Source organism: Schistocerca cancellata, chromosome 2, assembly GCF_023864275.1.
Source record: "Schistocerca cancellata isolate TAMUIC-IGC-003103 chromosome 2, iqSchCanc2.1, whole genome shotgun sequence".
In the NCBI taxonomy this organism is placed as follows: domain Eukaryota; kingdom Metazoa; phylum Arthropoda; class Insecta; order Orthoptera; family Acrididae; genus Schistocerca; species Schistocerca cancellata.
The window spans coordinates 171,932,419-171,950,661 of record NC_064627.1 but is presented as its reverse complement, the minus strand read 5'-3'; the positions used below and the strand labels follow the sequence as shown (position 1 = coordinate 171,950,661).

Below are 18,243 nucleotides of genomic sequence, written 5' to 3'. Positions count from 1 at the left end.
GAGGACTGTTTTAACTTTTGTAAAACATTGCCTATTCAAATGTATGCTATGCAGTCATGGTAGTAACTAGAGTGCAATCATCTTATAACAAACAAATGGAAATAGCGAGGGAAACATTTAATGGAAAGTTGAATTACCCAATTTAAAATTTATACTCTAGATAGTGGGGAGCTGAAAACTTCATTCATAGAGGTTAAAATGTTTTCACCATTGTAGGACGTATTAACACTTTGCATTTTGTACTCTGTTGTACTCACTCCAGTGGAACATATGTATATGATTCAGTTTGAGAGCAAAAGATATGCCATAGTAAAAAGTTAATCTTAAGGCATAGCTGTCTTCAAAAGCTAACAATTCTTATTTGATTGTTATGTCACATTTTTTACAGATACATTGTTGGATTGACAAGTACAAAGAAACTAATCACTATTTGTCCCTATTCATTACAACTTTGTTATCTGAATGAGGAAATGTCAGTGGAGGATTTTGTAGTATTGGAAAGCAGTTTTGGAAAAACTGATCCTGTCATACTTATACTTGAGAAGAATTCAAAGGAAGGGAAAATGGAGTCCCACATTCATTTTGCGCTCTTTCCTAGTAGGTGTAACGTCTTTACTTTATATATTAAGAAAAGGTAACATAAGGTATGGTAATACTAGTTAACTATAAGAAAATGATTACTTATATAACTACAGTGGAACCATGCATAGCGAGCATAATTTGTTCCAAGATATTATTTTTAGTGCAAAACACTTATTAAGTGAAACAATTTATCCCATATAAATTAATGTAAAATATGATGCGTTCCACGCAGAAAAATTACTAAAAGTTTTATCTTATTCCTACCATTTATTCACACAAAATTATGCATACAGTATTATGTACTTAATTATTCATGATATATAATTAATCCTTTTTACCAGGAACCTATCTATAGTAATTTGTTTCTGCTAACGCTTAGACACAGCATTATCGTCCGATAAATTTGTGGTGTGTGTAGCCACTGCTTTATTGGGGTGATGATCTTCAGTGTACAATGCAACTGATTCTCATGCTTTAAGCATTTCTCTTACTGCACCAGAAGATTGCTGCTTTGGTGTTACCTCCTCCTCTGAAGAACTCATCTCCACAACTTTCTGCCATGAAACACACTGCAACTCCAAAAGCTCTTTGGTGGTCCTTTCTTGGCTGTGATCTGCCACAAGCTCATTGATAGTGTTGTTATGCACTTCTAGTTGCTCCCCCCCCTCGGGTTTGACCTCCATATTTCAAAATTATCCCGAAGAGCGAGCCAATTGGGGAAGGGTGCCTTACTTGGTGCATTGTGCCCATCGTGCATTGAGATCTTTAGCCCCCTTTCTCGTCATCACATTGCAGTCCCACCCATTCTTCATCTCTTGGGCGAGGATAAACCGTGCACTATGCAGTGTCGCTTTCTGTGCCAGCACCGACCATGGACTTCTTTGCACCTGACATCCAGCATGGTAACCAGTCTGTTGTCGTGGGGCCACCATGTACCCTGTTGGTTGTAGCCCCCTGACAACATGGATCACTCTGCTGATGCCTGCGCCATTAACTGCCCACGTATGCATTGGGCATTGGGCATTGGGACACCTGGCAATGGCCATCCTGCCAGGCGGCCCTTGCTGTGGCTGGGTGGCACCTGTGGGGAGGGCCCTTGGTCGGAGTGGGTGGCATCAGGGCAGATGACATGCAATGAAGTGTGCTACATCATCTCTAGCTGATGGCCAGCCACCATCAGTCTCTAAGCATTTGAGTGCTCAATGTAATGCAAACACGTGTGACCCTAAATCGTTCCCCTCCCTGGCCACACCATGGGAGGAACGAAAGGCTAATGTTGGCAGCAAAGCTTATTTGCCTTGGTATCTAGTATGTACGAGAGCTGATGGGTCATCTTTTGCGACGATGAAGCCTCAGTTCTTTGTTGAGCAATTAGAGGACAAGTTTGGGGATGTGGAAGGCTTGTCCAAAATGCGCTCTGGGTCAGTATTATTAAAAACAGCATTCTCTGCCCAGTCACGGGCATTACTCACCTGTGACAAGTTGGGGTATGTTTCTGTTACCATCACACCCCATAAGAGTTATATTCCACAGGAACCTTCTTTTGCAGTCTGATGACGAGCTGCGTGCCACTTTGCAGCTGTGAGGCGTTCATTTCGTTCGGTCCATTCTTCGGGGTCCGTGGGATAATCAGGTTGCCACCGGTGCCTTCATTTGGCTTTGGAGGGTCATACATTGCCTGAGAAGGTCAAGGTGATGGTCTACTGCTATGATGTCAAGCCCTATATCCCTCACCTGATATGGTGCTTGAAGTGACTTATGTCTTCCCTCTGTACTTAGAGTCCTACATGTCGAGCATGTTGAGACTACAGACGCCCATCACATGCCAATTATCCATGTGTCCCACCTCTCATCTGTGTCGACTGCAGAGGACATCATTCATCTTGCTAGCCAGACTGCAGGATTTTACAGAAAGAGAAGAAAATAATGGAATATAAGACCCTGGACTGACTAACCTACACTAAGGCTAAGTGGAAATTTGAACGTATCCATCTGGTTCGTATGACCTCTTACGCCGCCGCTACCACTGTATTAGCCCCATCAGCTCCACCTACAGCAGTCATCTTTCAGAGCTGTGGAAGACTATACCTGTCACCTTGCTTGTGGGAGGCACTACCCTCCCTGTTGCTCCTGTGCCACCTACTTTGGGAGCAACAACCCCCCCCCCCCCCCCCTCCCCTCCACCGCACTTCCATCATGATGTTTGGCATTTCTTAAACCGGAGATTGGAAAACCGATGGATCGGTCGTGGTGGAGATCATGATCAGCAATTCATGTCATGGCCTCCACGCCCTCCCGACTTAACCCCATGCGATTTCTTTCTGTGGGGTTACGTGAAAGATTCAGTGTTTAAACCTCCTCTACCAAGAAACGTGCCAGAACTGCGAGCTCGCATCAACGATGCTTTCGAACTCACTGTTGGGACATGCTGCGCCGAGTGTGAGAGGAACTTGATTATCGGCTTGATGTCTGCTGAATCACTAAAGGGGCACATATGGAACATTTGTGAATGCCTAAAAAAACTTTGAGTTTTTGTATGTGTGTGCAAAGCATTGTGAAAAATATCTCAAATAATAAAGTTATTGTAGAGCTGTGAAATCGCTTCAATCATTTGTAATAACCCTGTACTTCGAACTATGGATAAGGTCAATGGGCAGAGTCCATATTTCTAGATTAATGGAAAGCATTTGACATGGAGTTCCACTGCAGGCTGTTAAAGAACGTACAAACATATGGAATAGGTTCATGGATATGCTAGTGGCATGAAGCCTTCTTAAGTTATAGAACACAGTATGTTATCCTCAACATTTAGTGTTCATCAGAGACAAGGATATCTTTGGGAGTTCCCCATGGAAGTGTGATAGGACTCCTGTTATTCTGTGATTGTATACTGATGATGTATGGTAAGGTGTCAAAGTTGAGTGACTGTAGGAGGATAGGGGATGAGTTAGACAAAATTTGTAGTTGGTGTGATGAATGGCAGCTAGCTCTAAATGTAGAAAAACTTAAGTTAATGCAGATGATCAGAAAAAGCAAATCCTCAATGTTTGGATACAGCATTAGTGGTGTACTGCTCGATACAGTCATGTCATTTAAATATCTGGACATAACATTGCAAAGCGATGGAAATGGAATGCGCATGTGAGGTTTGTGGTAGGAAACTGTAGTTCATCTGTAAAAGAGACCGCGTGTAGGATGCTAGTGTGACCTATTTTTGAGTGTTGCTTGCATGCTTGGCATCTGTAACCAGATGGTATTAAAGGAAGACATTGAAGCAATCTAGGGGCAGGCTTCTAGATTTGTTACTGGTAGATTTGAACAACACACAAGTGTTACGGAGATGCTTTGGGAACTCAAATGGGAATTCCTGGAGGTAAGATGACATTATTTTCGGGGAACACAACTGAGAAAATTTAGAGAACTGGAATTTGAAGCTGACTTTAGAGAACTGGAATTTGAAGCTGACTTTAGAGAACTGGAATTTGAAGCTGACTTTAGAGAACTGGAATTTGAAGCTGACTTTAGAGAACTGGAATTTGAAGCTGACTTTAGAGAACTGGAATTTGAAGCTGACTTTAGAGAACTGGAATTTGAAGCTGACTTTAGAGAACTGGAATTTGAAGCTGACTTTAGAGAACTGGAATTTGAAGCTGACTTTAGAGAACTGGAATTTGAAGCTGACTTTAGAGAACTGGAATTTGAAGCTGACTTTAGAGAACTGGAATTTGAAGCTGACTTTAGAGAACTGGAATTTGAAGCTGACTTTAGAGAACTGGAATTTGAAGCTGACTTTAGAGAACTGGAATTTGAAGCTGACTTTAGAGAACTGGAATTTGAAGCTGACTTTAGAGAACTGGAATTTGAAGCTGACTACAGAAAGATTGTGTTGCTTTCAACATACATTGCACATAAGGGCCACGAAGATAAGGTATGAGAAATTAAGGCTCAAATGGAGGTATATAGATAGTCATTTTTTCCCTCGTTCTATTTGCAAGCGGAACAGGAAAGGAAATAGCTAGTAGTGGTACGGGTTATCCTCTACCATGCACTGTAAGGTGGACTGTGGGATATGGATGTAGATGTAGATGTAGATGTTCTGAACACATGGCACCAACCACATCCATTCCACTCTTTTTTGAATTATGGAATGTAATAATTTCTGGCTTCTTAAAATTGCCTGTCTCTTGACTGATTTTATTGTTTGCATGCATTGATGACAACAAAATTGCACATTTATTTTTCTTTAGCACATATGACACTAATGTGAAATTGTCATTATATCCGAGTATAGATGAATTTATTTATCTTTTCTTGTGAGGCAAGAATTCCAAAGTAATTTCTCTTCTGTTTTTGTGCAATGTTCCGTTGAGTATAAGCCTACAATCTGTGAAGAGTTTCCTAACAAGAGTGTAGCTTGTGAGCCAGTTGTCAGTACCTGTTCCCTTCACTGGCTGTGTAGTTCTGAGCAATGATAAGTATCTTGATCTCATAGGCTCCTCATTATGAATGAACACTGTAACACTTCATCCACTGTAAGGTATTCACTTGTTGTGTAATGCCTTTTGTATCTGCCCATAACAGGTACAAGTACCAACTTACCATGTTTTTGTGTTTCTCTTGTGTGAGTATTATCTATTCTCTCAAAAGAAAACTAATCTTCACAGTGACATACTTGGAGGGGAGATTTCTGTCCATGTGCCACAAGTGTTCCAAAATTCTTTCATATCCATTTTGCCACACTGAAAACGTCAGAAATGTCCAAAAGACCCACAAATGTGTTGAACTCATTTTTTCAAGTTTCATGCAGTGTTTGGGTCACTTTCATGAAGAGGTTTTATGGGAGCTAATCTCCCCCCCCCCCTCCCCCCCATGAACCATGGACCTTACCGTTGGTGCTGAGGTTTGGGTGCCTCAATGATACAGATGGCCGTACTGTAGGTGTAACCACTACGGAGGGGTATCTGTTGAGAGGCCAGACAAACGTGTGGTTCCTGAAGAGGGGCAGCAGCCTTTTCAGTAGTTTCAGGGGCAACAGTCTGGATGATTGACTGATCTGGCCTCGTAACACTAATCAAAATGGTCTTGCTGTGCTGGTACTGTGAATGGCTGAAAGCAAGGGGAAACTACAGCCATAATTTTTCCTGAGGGCATGCAGCTTTACTGTATGGATAAATGATGATGGCATCCTCTTGAGTAAAATATCCGGAGGTAAAATAGTCTCCCATTCGGATCTCCGGGTGGGGACTACTCAGGAGGACGACGTTATCAGGAGAAAGAAAACTGGTGTTCTACGGATCGGAGCGTGGAATGTCAGATCCCTTAATCGGGCAGGTAGGTTAGAAAATTTAAAAAGGGAAATGGATAGGTTAAAGTTATTGTGTAAATAAGTGAAGTTCGGTGGCAGAAGGAACAAGACTTTTGGTCAGGTAAATACAGGGCTATAAATACAAAATCAAATAGGGGTAATGCAGGAGTAGGTTTAATAATGAATAAAAAAATAGGAATGCGAGTAAGCTACTACAAACAGCTTAGTGAACGCATTATTGTGGCCAAGATAGATACGAAGCCTACGCCTGCCACAGTAGTACAAGTTTATATGACAATTAGCTCCGCAGATGACGAAGAGATTGATGAAATATATGATGACATAAAAGAAATTATTCAGATAGTGAAGGGAGACGAAAATTTAATAGTCATGGGTGACTGGAATTCAATAGTAGGAAAAGGGAGAGAAAGAAACATAGTAGGTGAATATGGATTGGGGGTAAGAAATGAAAGAGGAAGCCCCCTGGTAGAATTTTGCACAGAGCATAACTTAATCATAGCTAACACTTGGTTCAAAAATCGTGAAAGAAGGTTGTATACGTGGAAGAAGACTGGAGATACTGGAAGGTATCAGATAGATTATATAATGGTAAGACAGAGATTCAGGAACCAGGTGTTAAATTGTAAGACATTTCCAGGGGCAGATGTGGACTCTGACCACAATCTATTGGTTATGAACTGTAGATTAAAACTGAATAAACTGCGAAAAAGTGGTAAATTGAGGAGATGGGACCTGGATAAACTGAAAGAACCAGAGGTTGTAGAGAGCTTCAGGGAGAGCATTAGGGAATGATTGACAAGAATGGGGGAAAGAAATACAGTAGAAGAAGAATGGGTAGCTTTTGGAGACAAAATGGTGAAGGTAGCAGAGGATCAAGTAGGTAAAACGACGTGGGCTAGTAGAAATCGTTGGGTAACAGAAGAGATATTGAATTTAATTGATGAAAGGATAAAATACAAAAATGCAGTAAATGAAGCAGGCAAAAAGGAATACAAACATCTCAAAAATGAGATCAACAGGAAGTGCAAAATGGCTAATCAGGGATGGCTAGAGGACAAATATAAGGGTGTAGAGGCTTATCTCACTAGGGCTAAGATAAATACTGCCTACAGGAAAATTAAAGAGACCTTTGTAGAAAAGAGAACCACTTGTATGAATTTCAAGAGCTCAGATGGAAATCCAGTTCTTAGCAAAGAAGTGAAAGCAGAAAGGTGGAAGGAGTATATAGAGGGTCTATACAAGGTCAATGTACTTGAGGACAATATTATGGAAATGGAAGAGAATGTAGATGAAGATGAAATGGGAGATATGATACTGCATGAAAGGTTTGACAGAGCACTGAAAGACCTGAGTCTAAACAAGGCTCCGGGAGTAGACAATATTCCATTAGAACTACTGACAGGCTTGGGAGAGCCAGTCCTGACAAAACTCAATCACCTGGTGAGCAAGATGTACGAGACAGGCGAAATACCCTCAGACTTCAAGTAGAATATAATAATTCCAATCCCAAAGAAAGCAGGTGTTGACAGATGTGAAAATTACCGAACTATCAGTTTAATAAGTCACGGCTGCAAAATACTAAAGCAAATTCTTTACATATGAATGGAAGAACTGGTAGAAGCCGACTGTAGAAATATTGCAACACGTGAGGCAATACTTACCTTAAGACTTATCTTAGAAGAAAGATTAAGGAAAGGCAAACCTACATTTCTAGCATTTGTAGACTTAGAGAAAGCTTTTGACAATGTTGACTGGAATACTTTCTTTCAAATTCTGAAGGTGGCAGGGGTAAATTACAGGGAGCAAAAGGCTTTTTGCAATTTGTAGAGGAAACCAGATTGCGGTTATAAGAGTCGAGGGGGCATGAAAGGGAAGGAGTGGTTGGGAATGGAGTGAGGCAGGGTTGTAGCCTATCCCCGATATTATTCAATGTGTATGTTGAGCAAGCAGTAAAGGAAGCAAAAGAAAAATCTGGAGTAGGAATTAAAATCCATGCAGAAGAAATAAAAACTTTGAGGTTCGCTGATGACATTGTAATTCTGTCAGAGACAGCAAAGGACCTGAAAGATCAGCTGAACGGAATGGACAGTGTCTTGAAAGGAGGATATATGATGAACATCAACAAAACCAAAATGGGGATAATGGAATGTAGTAGAGTTAACTCGGGTGATGCTGGGGGAATTAGATTAAGAACTGAGACACTTAAAGTAGTAAAGGAGTTTTGCTATTTGGGGAGCAAAATAACTGATGATGGTCGAAGTGGAAGGAATATAAAATGTAGACTGGCAATGGCAAGGAACGCATTTGTGAAGAAGAGAAATTTGTTAACATCGAGATTTGATTTAAGTGTCAGGAAGTCGTTTCTGAAAGTATTTGTATGGAGTGTAGCCATGTATGGAAGTGAAACATGCACGATAAATAGTTTGGACAATAAGAGAATAGAAGATTTCGAAATGTGGTGCTACAGAAGAATGCTGAAGATTAGGTGGGTAGATCATATAACTAATGATGAGGAGGTATTGAATAGAATTGCGGAGAAGAGGAGTTTGTGGCACAACTTGACAAGAAGAAGGGATCGGTTGGTAGGACATGTTCTGAGGTATCAAGGGATCACCAATTTAGTACTGGAGGACAGCGTGGAGGGTAAAAATCGTAGAGGGAGACCAAGAGATAAATACACTAAGCAGATCCAGAAGGATGTAGGCTGCAATAGGCATTGGGAGATGAAGAAGCTTGCACAGGATAGAGTAGCATGGAGAGCTGCATCAAACCAGTCTCAGGACTGAAGACCACAACAAAAACAAACAATGAAAGTGTTTGTGCTATCTGTTGTCGAATCAAGCAAATCATTGTTAGTGAACAGTTTCAGGGGCTTGACATTGGTGTGTGCATTTCTGGCTTCCCCACTGACACCAGGAAGATGCATAATTATATTGAGAGATATGGTACAGACATTTTGGTTGGTAACATTTTTCAACCATTTAGTTTGTCCATCTCGACAAATAGCAAAGAGATAATTCATTGGTAGAGGGACTGGAACCAATCACACTAGTTGATACAGATACTCGTTCAGCGCTATTGAATGTACTCACGTTTCTGAAAGGAGTAATGACATTGTCTTCATTGTCCAGCTGTTTCTCTTTCATTTCACTTTTTGTGTTGTGATTACTTTCAGGAACAAAATTAGGTTCTACATCCAAATCATCATCACTTTCTAACACGTTTTTCAATTTCTTACTCACTTAGAGTATACTGCCAAGCTGCTTCTGAGCAGTTTTATTGCCCACAGTCAGCTTAACAAGAAAATTGCATAAGCAGAAATAGCTGATGTAAACGGATGTACTAGTTGTCAGACCCAGAACATGTTTCTTCTCATGTAAACAATCACCTGGCAAACAGAGTAATGATGAAACAAGTAGTGGCCTCATGGAATCTTAACTGAAAACTACAGTGAATGGCTTACACATAAGTAGTGTCTTGCATGTATTTTAATACAAAATCCACATGGGTCTGAGAGTCCAGTTCATCCCTTCTAGGGTAAAGGTATTTGCTTAATAACTTACTCTGTTCAAAGAAAGATAACACCTAAAGGATTTGTAAAACTGATTTTTGATAAAAATGTTTGACAAAAAGTATTATTTCATGAAGATTATTTTGTTCATTTAAATGTAACTTTGAAGCTTAAGTACTTTTCATAATGAAATTTAGATATGAAAGTGAAATTATTCACGAAACATTGGTTTATTTACAAAAGTGAATTATCTTTTTTTTGTGAAAGATTACGTTTAATTGATTTCTAAGAGCAGTGTATTTGATGTCAGTTGGTAAAGATTATGATAGCTGCAAATGTTCACTGCCGCAGAAGTGATGATTGGGTTAGTTCACAGCCACCATACAAATCTCAATTCCACCTGTGATGTACAGTTATGTAAATAACTATATAAAAGGGAAATGCATGTTTGTTTAAAATTATTGGGAGTACATTTGTAATCATAACAGTTAGCAAGATCCTGAACTGTGTACAGGACTCCATATTATGATTTCAAAAGCAGATAAATTAAGTCTTTTACTTTAAAGTTAGTAAACAAGACAACTTGATAGGTACATGACATCAATTTTACTTTAATTTCACTTTACATAAGTGTGTATTTGCATTTACTTTCAAACGGTTGTAGTTTGACTGAACTTAGTGTGTGCGGATCATAAAGATTATCTCAGTTCAAAATACTATATGCGGTCTACTGTAATGCTGTTAGGCTGCCCACAAGAGTTTACGTAGACACTTATCAGCAAGAGCATTGTGACTTGTAACCAAACATCAGACAGTGCTCTGTTGTGCCTTTGGCACACAAACACTTGAAGTTTACTGTGGGAAGGATCCTTGAAGTGTTAATACATTCGCTGAGGTTTAAAATCCTTTGTGTTGATGGTTGAGGTAGGATGACACTAAAGAGTTCTTAGTAGTGTAATCCAGATACCTGTGCAGTATTTGTTAGAGGGAAATTGTTATCTTTGGTCCACTAGTCTTCGCAACTCGGGGAACAGTGGACTAGGTTCTTCGGGGGTGGTTAGGTATGTTGCTTTGATAGGAGTCATGCTAGTCCAGTTACATACCCAATAGAACAGTTGATAAATAACATTTGCAGTATTGTCTTTTTCTTGTGAAAATACCTGCAACCAATCTTCTGGAGCACACAGGAAACCAGGAGAACAAATATGTTGATAGCGAACATACAATATTATAGTGCCCTCCTCTCAAATGTCATTGCCCCCACACATTAAGTGGGAAAAGTAAAGAGTGCAGGAAAGAATTTCTATGTCTAGATCAATACTCTGCAAGATACCTTACTTTGTTAGAATTCAGATTCTCCAAATATTATAAGATTGTCACCTAACTGTTAGTCAATGATGAGTTGTCACTTCATCACTCGGAAAGAAAGAAGTTAATCCAATAGAGCTGAGAATGAGCTCTAGACGTATGCAGATAATTATGTCCTTCGATAAGAAGAGAGCCCTTTATATATTACTTGCAGCCCATGAGTTCCTGTACATCACATATTAATTGAATATGCTTCAGATTCTGACAAGAGAACACCCTTTGATTTCGATGAATATCTTTCTTCAGTTTAAAATAACAATAGGTTAATTTATAAGTGTTACGTAATTTAGTGTGGCATCAGACCTCGTGTAATTGCTGAGCAGCAGTATACATCCTGAGTTAATTATGCTAGATAAATGCTCCCACCATTGGTGCAACCAATTTAATCAACATCTTTTTTGGCATCTGGTGATATTTGCAGCTGTTCAATTTTATTTATTACCTACCAGTTACAGTTCTGGCTACCATCCTCAGAGCAAATCATAATGTACATAAAATGGTCAAAAATTAATCTCTGTCTAATACAGCAACATGAGATATAAAGTATGACAAATTACGCAATAATTGTTTCGCTGAATTTCCACTGTAGTAGATTTACACAACTGAAGTGAAGTGTGGTAACATGTACAGTCTTAATCTTATCAAATAACCACCACAAGCTCGCTCAGAACATGGTAGTTCCTGTTCTTACTGAGCTTGTGGTGATTATTTGATGTTAAGTTTAAGTGTGTGTGTGTGTATTACCACATTTCAATTGAGTAAATCTACTACAGTGGAAATACAATAAAACAATTATTGTGATAATTTATCACTTGTTATACTTGATGTTCCCATATTTAACAGAGATTAATTTTTGACCAATTGATGTACATTATCTTCCGTGAAGGTGGTAGACAGTACCGATACCGGTAGAGAATAAATAAAATTGTACAGCTGTTGGCATAGAAAATGATTTTTCCAAATATTTATTCACTGTAGGTGACCTCTTGAAGAACGTTTTATTAATCTTTATATTAATATCAAATGTGTATTCACTATTGTTTCCTATTCCTTTGTAGGTTTTGAGATTAAGTATAGCATTGATGTCGCATATACATCATACCTGGTTGATATACCACAAGCTATACAAGAAATATTCTATGTTGAAGGCTCTTCAACAAAAAAATCTTGCATTGACACGCTTAATGTGAAGATTTTAGCTCAAGGAATACCAGAGTTCAGGTCAGCTTAGCTATTGCACAGTTGATACATTGTTCTTTGTTTGAACCTTTAATAATCTGTTGATATTATTAGATTGGATCACCTTCTTCGGAGAGGACTGTTTACCGAGGCAAAGCAGTTTGCAATTGTTCATGGTCTTGATGTGGAAACTGTTTACAAAAGTGAAGCAATTTATATTGCCCAACAGAATACATCTGATGCGAACACTCTGCTAGAAGTGCTGCACGATATAACAGACGTACATTTTATTGTTGAATGTTGTTCAAAGGCTGCTGCCAAAAACTTACACGAGATTAGGCAACTTTTGGAGTATTCTTGTAGTAGATTGACAAGTTTGAAGACTCAGGTAAGTAATGCATGCATTAAGTAAAATTAAGCATATTTATTATGGATACTTTGGAAATGTCAATGCATATTAAATATAAATGAAGAAATATTTTTTGTTTTCTTGGATTAATTTTCTAGCCCTTTAAGGTTGTCTGCTAAAGTTTATATATTCAAAATAAAATCGTGATACTGGATACCACTTCTTAAGGCCAAATATGTGCAACTGTTCTATATCACAAAGATCTCAGTAGGGCTGACTGACTGCAATTGTGATTCATTGATATTTTGTTAAAGGGCACTACATTTTTATTTTTATGAACACTTAAAGCAAGGTGTTAATCTGTGATCCATATTGAAAGCTTGCCAAGATCTGATTGAATGTTTATGCAGTTATTGTTATGGATTACTGCATTAGCTACAGGAAGTCTAAGATAACAGTTAATGAGAGGGATATTTCATAAACAGTGCATACACATTTATTTTTATATGCGATTGCAGGCTTTCTTGTCATATTTCAGATATGAAATCTTCACAGGTTATTAGACGAGTGGCGTCATCTTCTATTCTCAATGTTTCAGTGGATTACGTATCCATCATCTTTGTCTGAAGATGATAGATACGCAATCCATTGAAACGTTGTGACCAGAAGACGCTGCCACTCGGCTGATAACTCATGAAGATTTCATAACATGTTACTTTATTTTATTTTTTATTTATTTTTTTTTTTTTCAATATCACTTTACAGTCCTACAGTCCCTGCTTGTCTATGAATGAATCCCATAGTCTCAGAAGTTCTGTTATTCCATCCAGGACACCACTTCTGTTCATCTGTTGAATGGCTCAGGAATGGTGGTAGAAAGCTCTTCCAGAGAAATATAATGACGTTCCACACACAGGTTTTTCCATTTTCGGGAATAAGTTAGTCTGGTGGACTCGTGTCCAAGCTGTTGGGAGGATGGGGCAGTACTTCCCATCTTCCGTATTCGTGCAGTTTTTGGGCTACGACATTGACAATATGAAGGTGAGCAATGTCATGGAGAATGAATGGCCCAGCCTGAAGCAACTGAGGTTGGGTTTTGTACATTTACCTGCACAGATTTTGCATGAAGTTATGACGATACACAGCTGTGACACTTTTCCACATGGGACTCTTATCTGTTGTGATGATTCCTTGCTTGACCTTCGACTGAGCACGTCGAAATTTGGACTGTGATTTCAGGTCTGGGAAGTCACTAATCCACGTTTCATCAGTAGTGACAATTCGACACAAGAATTCTTGACCTTCACGGTCAAATCATTGTTTGAGCAAAGTTGCAGTGTCCAGGCATTTCTGCTTCTCTTCAGCAGCATTCTCACAATGTGGGACCAGTCACACACAAATTTTTGTCTTCTTTAGATCATTGTTAGAATATGGTATACTACTGTTGGGGGATTTCCTGTGGCTTCAGAGAATTCTTCTCAAGTCATACTGCAATCTTTTTCAAGAACATCTGTCATAAGTTTCACATTTCATTCATCTGTTGATGTTTCTGGCATTCTGGGCCTCGGATTTTTGTCCATGCTCATACGATCACCATGGTAATGATTAACACAATGTGAACCTATACTGTGGTCCACTGCATACTCACCATAAGCTTTACCTAATACACTGTGGATTTGTTGGGTTCTTGCCACATAAAATTTGGGTCTTAGTGTACAACCTCTGGTCTTCACAGTACCTGAGGCCCCTTCGGTGTCCATTTCTACCTCTCGGCAATTGTATGTTGGCGTACAAAGTGAAAAAACAAAAACGTGCTTCTCCTCAAGCTCCCAGCTACATCTGTTGTAATTTTCATTGTTGTTGCATCAAATGATCTGTTATACCAACCTGTGCATTATTTTTGACATGTCCCTTGTATTATCTTCCAGACAACACAAACAGTAAATGTCCCAATACACTTCCCCCAGATACAATTAGGAAAAAAATACTCATTCCAGTTGTAAACTTCATTTGATATAATCCATATGATTGTACTTTCATAAGTAAAAGTTGGTCTGATAATGGGTCGAGAAATACTGCATCTACTGCCTTGATGCAAGAATATCAGTATTTAATGTTAGAAAAGAGAGTTGTATCACATCACTGATGTTCTTGGAATTCATGATGGCTGACATGGAGGATGTCATTCTGTGAGAGAGAATTTATGACATTTCGGCTCAGAATATGTTTCCAGATCCTAAAACATATGAATGACAATTATACTGGGTGGTAGTTACGTGAATCACTTCCACTACCCTTCTTGTCGACTCATATGACCTGTGCATTCTTCCAACCACTGGGCACAGTTTTTTGTTGTGAGTATCTACAGTGTATTACTTTTTATAGAGAGTCTACTTAAGTTGCAAATTCTGTATAGAACGTGATGGAGATTCCATTAGGTCATTGTTTGTTTTTTAAGCTATTTCTGAATGCCATGAGACTTACATCTGTATCACTCAGCTTTCCAATGATGTGAGAATTAAACTGGGACAATACTCCTGGGTCTCCATTTGTAAAGATGCATTTGAAAGTTGTGTTCAGGATTTCTGATTTTAATTTCATACCAACAATTTTGGTTCCTCTGTGTCACTCCTGAGTGTTTGGATGCCACTGACAGCTTTACATATGATAGTAACTTCACACTTGTTGTGCAGTAGTTGATATTGCTTGTAATTCTATACAGAGCCAACATACCAGGGAATGATAAAAGATGAACTGTTCTGCATGTTATGTATCTATTCGGTGCTAGGTCAGTTGTTGCTCCAAACTTGAGCCACTGTTTTTCTACATCTTCGTGCCCAGAGCTAATTGTATTAACTTCCTCCTTGAGATCTGACAGTTCTGCCACTTCATGGAATTTATGGAATGTCTCCCCTCCCCCCTTCCCCATGAACCATGGATCTTGCCGTTGGTGGGGAGGCTTGCGTGCCTCAGTGATACAGATAGCCATACCATAGGTGCAATCACAACACAGGGGTATCTGTTGAGAGGCCAGAGAAATGTGTGGTTCCTGAAGAGGGGCAACAGTCTGGATGATTGACTGATGTGGCCTCGTAACCTTAATCAAAACAGTACTGCGAACGGCTGAAAGCAAAGGGAAACTACAACCATAATTTTTCCCAAAGGCATGCAGCTTTACTGCATGGTTAAATGATCATAGCATTCTCTTGGGTAAAATATTCCAGAGGTAAAATAGTCCCCCATTTGGATCTCCGGGCAGGGACTACTCAGGAGGACACTGTTATCGGGAGAAACAAAACAGGCATTTTCAGATTGGAGTGTGGAATGTCAGATCCCTTAATCGGGCAGGTAGAGGGAAATGGATAGGTGAAATTTGGATATAGTGGGAATTAGTGAAGTTCGGTGGCAGGAGGAACAAGACTTTTGGTCAGGTGAATACAGGGTTATAAATACAAAATCAAATAGGGGTAATGCAGGAGTAGGTTTAATAATGAATAAAAAAATAGGAATGCGAGTAAGCTACTACAAACAGCTTAGTGAACGCATTATTGTGGCCAAGATAGATACGAAGCCCACGCCTGCCACAGTAGTACAAGTTTATATGACAACTAGCTCCGCAGATGACGAAGAGATTGATGAAATATATGATGACATAAAAGAAATTATTCAGATAGTGAAGGGAGACGAAAATTTAATAGTCATGGGTGACTGGAATTCAATAGTAGGAAAAGGGAGAGAAAGAAACATAGCAGGTGAATATGGATTGGGGGTAAGAAATAAAAGAGGAAGCCACCTGGTAGAATTTTGCACAGAGCATAACTTAATCATAGCTAACACTTGGTTCAAAAATCGTGAAAGAAGGTTGTATACATGGAAGAAGGCTGGAGATACTGGAAGGTATCAGATAGATTATATAATGGTAAGACAGAGATTCAGGAACCAGGTTTTAAATTGTAAGACATTTCCAGGGGCAGATGTGGACTCTGACCACAATCTATTGGTTATGAACTGTAGATTAAAACTGAATAAACTGCGAAAAAGTGGTAAATTGAGGAGATGGGACCTGGATAAACTGAAAGAACCAGAGGTTGTAGAGAGCTTCGGGGAGAGCATTAGGGAATGATTGACAAGAATGGGGGAAAGAAATACAGTAGAAGAAGAATGGGTAGCTTTTGGAGACAAAATGGTGAAGGTAGCAGAGGATCAAGTAGGTAAAACGACGTGGGCTAGTAGAAATCGTTGGGTAACAGAAGAGATATTGAATTTAATTGATGAAAGGATAAAATACAAAAATGCAGTAAATGAAGCAGGCAAAAAGGAATACAAACGTCTCAAGAATGAGATCGACAGGATGTGCAAAATGGCTAATCAGGGATGGCTAGAGGACAATTGTAAGGATGTAGAGGCGCATATCACTAGGGGTAAGATAGATACTGCCTACAGGAAAATTAAAGAGATCTTTGGAGAAAAGAGAACGACTTGCACGTATGTCAAGAGCTCAGATGGAAATCCAGTTCTAAGCAAAGAAGGTAAAGCAGAAAGGTGGAAGGAGCATGTAGAGGGTCTGTACAAGGCTGATGTTCTTGAGGTTAATATTATAGAAATGGAAGAGAATGTAGATGACGATGAAGTAGGAGATACGATACTGCATGAAGAGTTTGACAGAGCACTGAAAGACCTGAGTCTAAACAAGGCTCCGGGAGTAGACGACATCCATTAGAACTAATGACAGCCTTGGGAGAGACAGGCCTAACAAACTCTACCATCTACCGTATTTACTCGAATTTAAACCGCACTCAAATCTAAGCCGCACCTGAAAAATGAGACTCGAAATCGAAGAAAAAAATTTTTCCCGAATCTAAGCCGCACCTGAAATCAGAGATTCGAAATTCAAGGGGAGAGAGAAGTTTTAGGCCGCACATCCAAATCGAAACAAAGTTGGTCCATTGTAATATGAGACACAATTTAGGTCGAATGAGTGACGATACAGCTACAGTAGTTTGGTTCGAGTTGTAAGCTTAGCAGTTAAGCTTTACCAGGTAGCCATTGCTATGCGTCAGGCGCTCCGTCCGTATTTATACGGGTACCCTTCCTTTTTCACGTGCTTCGTCTGGTTTGAATTGATTGCTTATTTTTCTTTGATCTGACAAGTGCAGTTCTCTTTGTTATAGGTGTTTCCGTCACTCAAAGCTGAAAATGCATTAGTGTACTGTGTCATGCATTGTTTGTCGCATTCTGAAAATGAAGGTTTACGGCCTGTTGCCGCTCGCGGCATGGCTTGCTTTTGTGCATGCTACCGCCGCTTACAATTTAAAAAAAAACAAAGAGAGGAATCGTCTCATTAGCGAAACAATGGCAAGAGACTGCTATTCGTTGCTACTTACACTGCTGCTTTCTTTGATAATGATCAACAAGAACCAAATAATAGACTGCGTATGATAGATGATGTTCTGAATGAGAATTTAGCGAAAATTTTTTCCATTTGAAAATCTTTGCAGACGCCTCTTTAGTACATTACATTATGCACAGAAATTAGAGTCGACTAGATTTTTAAATCTAAGATAATTGCCGTGCTTCATTTCTGACTGTATCACCATTAGGCATAAGAATAATACGAATATAAACATGACATGGTTTGTATATTCTTCCTCGTCTGCTATTGTCTCATTCTAGTTTCGTAGTTTATTAGGCGGACAGGATTTAAATGAGATAGCAGCAAACACGAAAGAATACATGGCAAAATGTTTATATTCGTATTATTTTTATGGTGAAGAGAATACTGCATGTGATTCACAATTCATAAAAGTTCCTATTAGGAACCATTTCTTCTCTCAGTTAGGAAAAAATTCAGAAAGCAGAGTTGGCCATATTGACAAATATCCCAAACAGTCTTGCCAGTCGGATTTTCGTAGTACATTGAAATGCTGC

The 18,243-nt window shown here is 39.2% G+C and overlaps 1 protein-coding gene across 1 annotated transcript in view; it reads left to right on the top strand.

Moving 5' to 3' along the window:
* The window catches only part of LOC126161492 (uncharacterized), a 307,720-nt gene that overhangs the window by 74,606 nt on the left and 214,871 nt on the right, over positions 1 to 18,243 (top strand). The window contains exons 6-8 of the mRNA XM_049917389.1: positions 389 to 597; positions 11,846 to 12,008; positions 12,081 to 12,354. Coding sequence (XP_049773346.1) covers positions 389 to 597; positions 11,846 to 12,008; positions 12,081 to 12,354 — 646 coding nt within the window. The remainder of the gene's footprint in view (positions 1 to 388; positions 598 to 11,845; positions 12,009 to 12,080; positions 12,355 to 18,243) is intronic.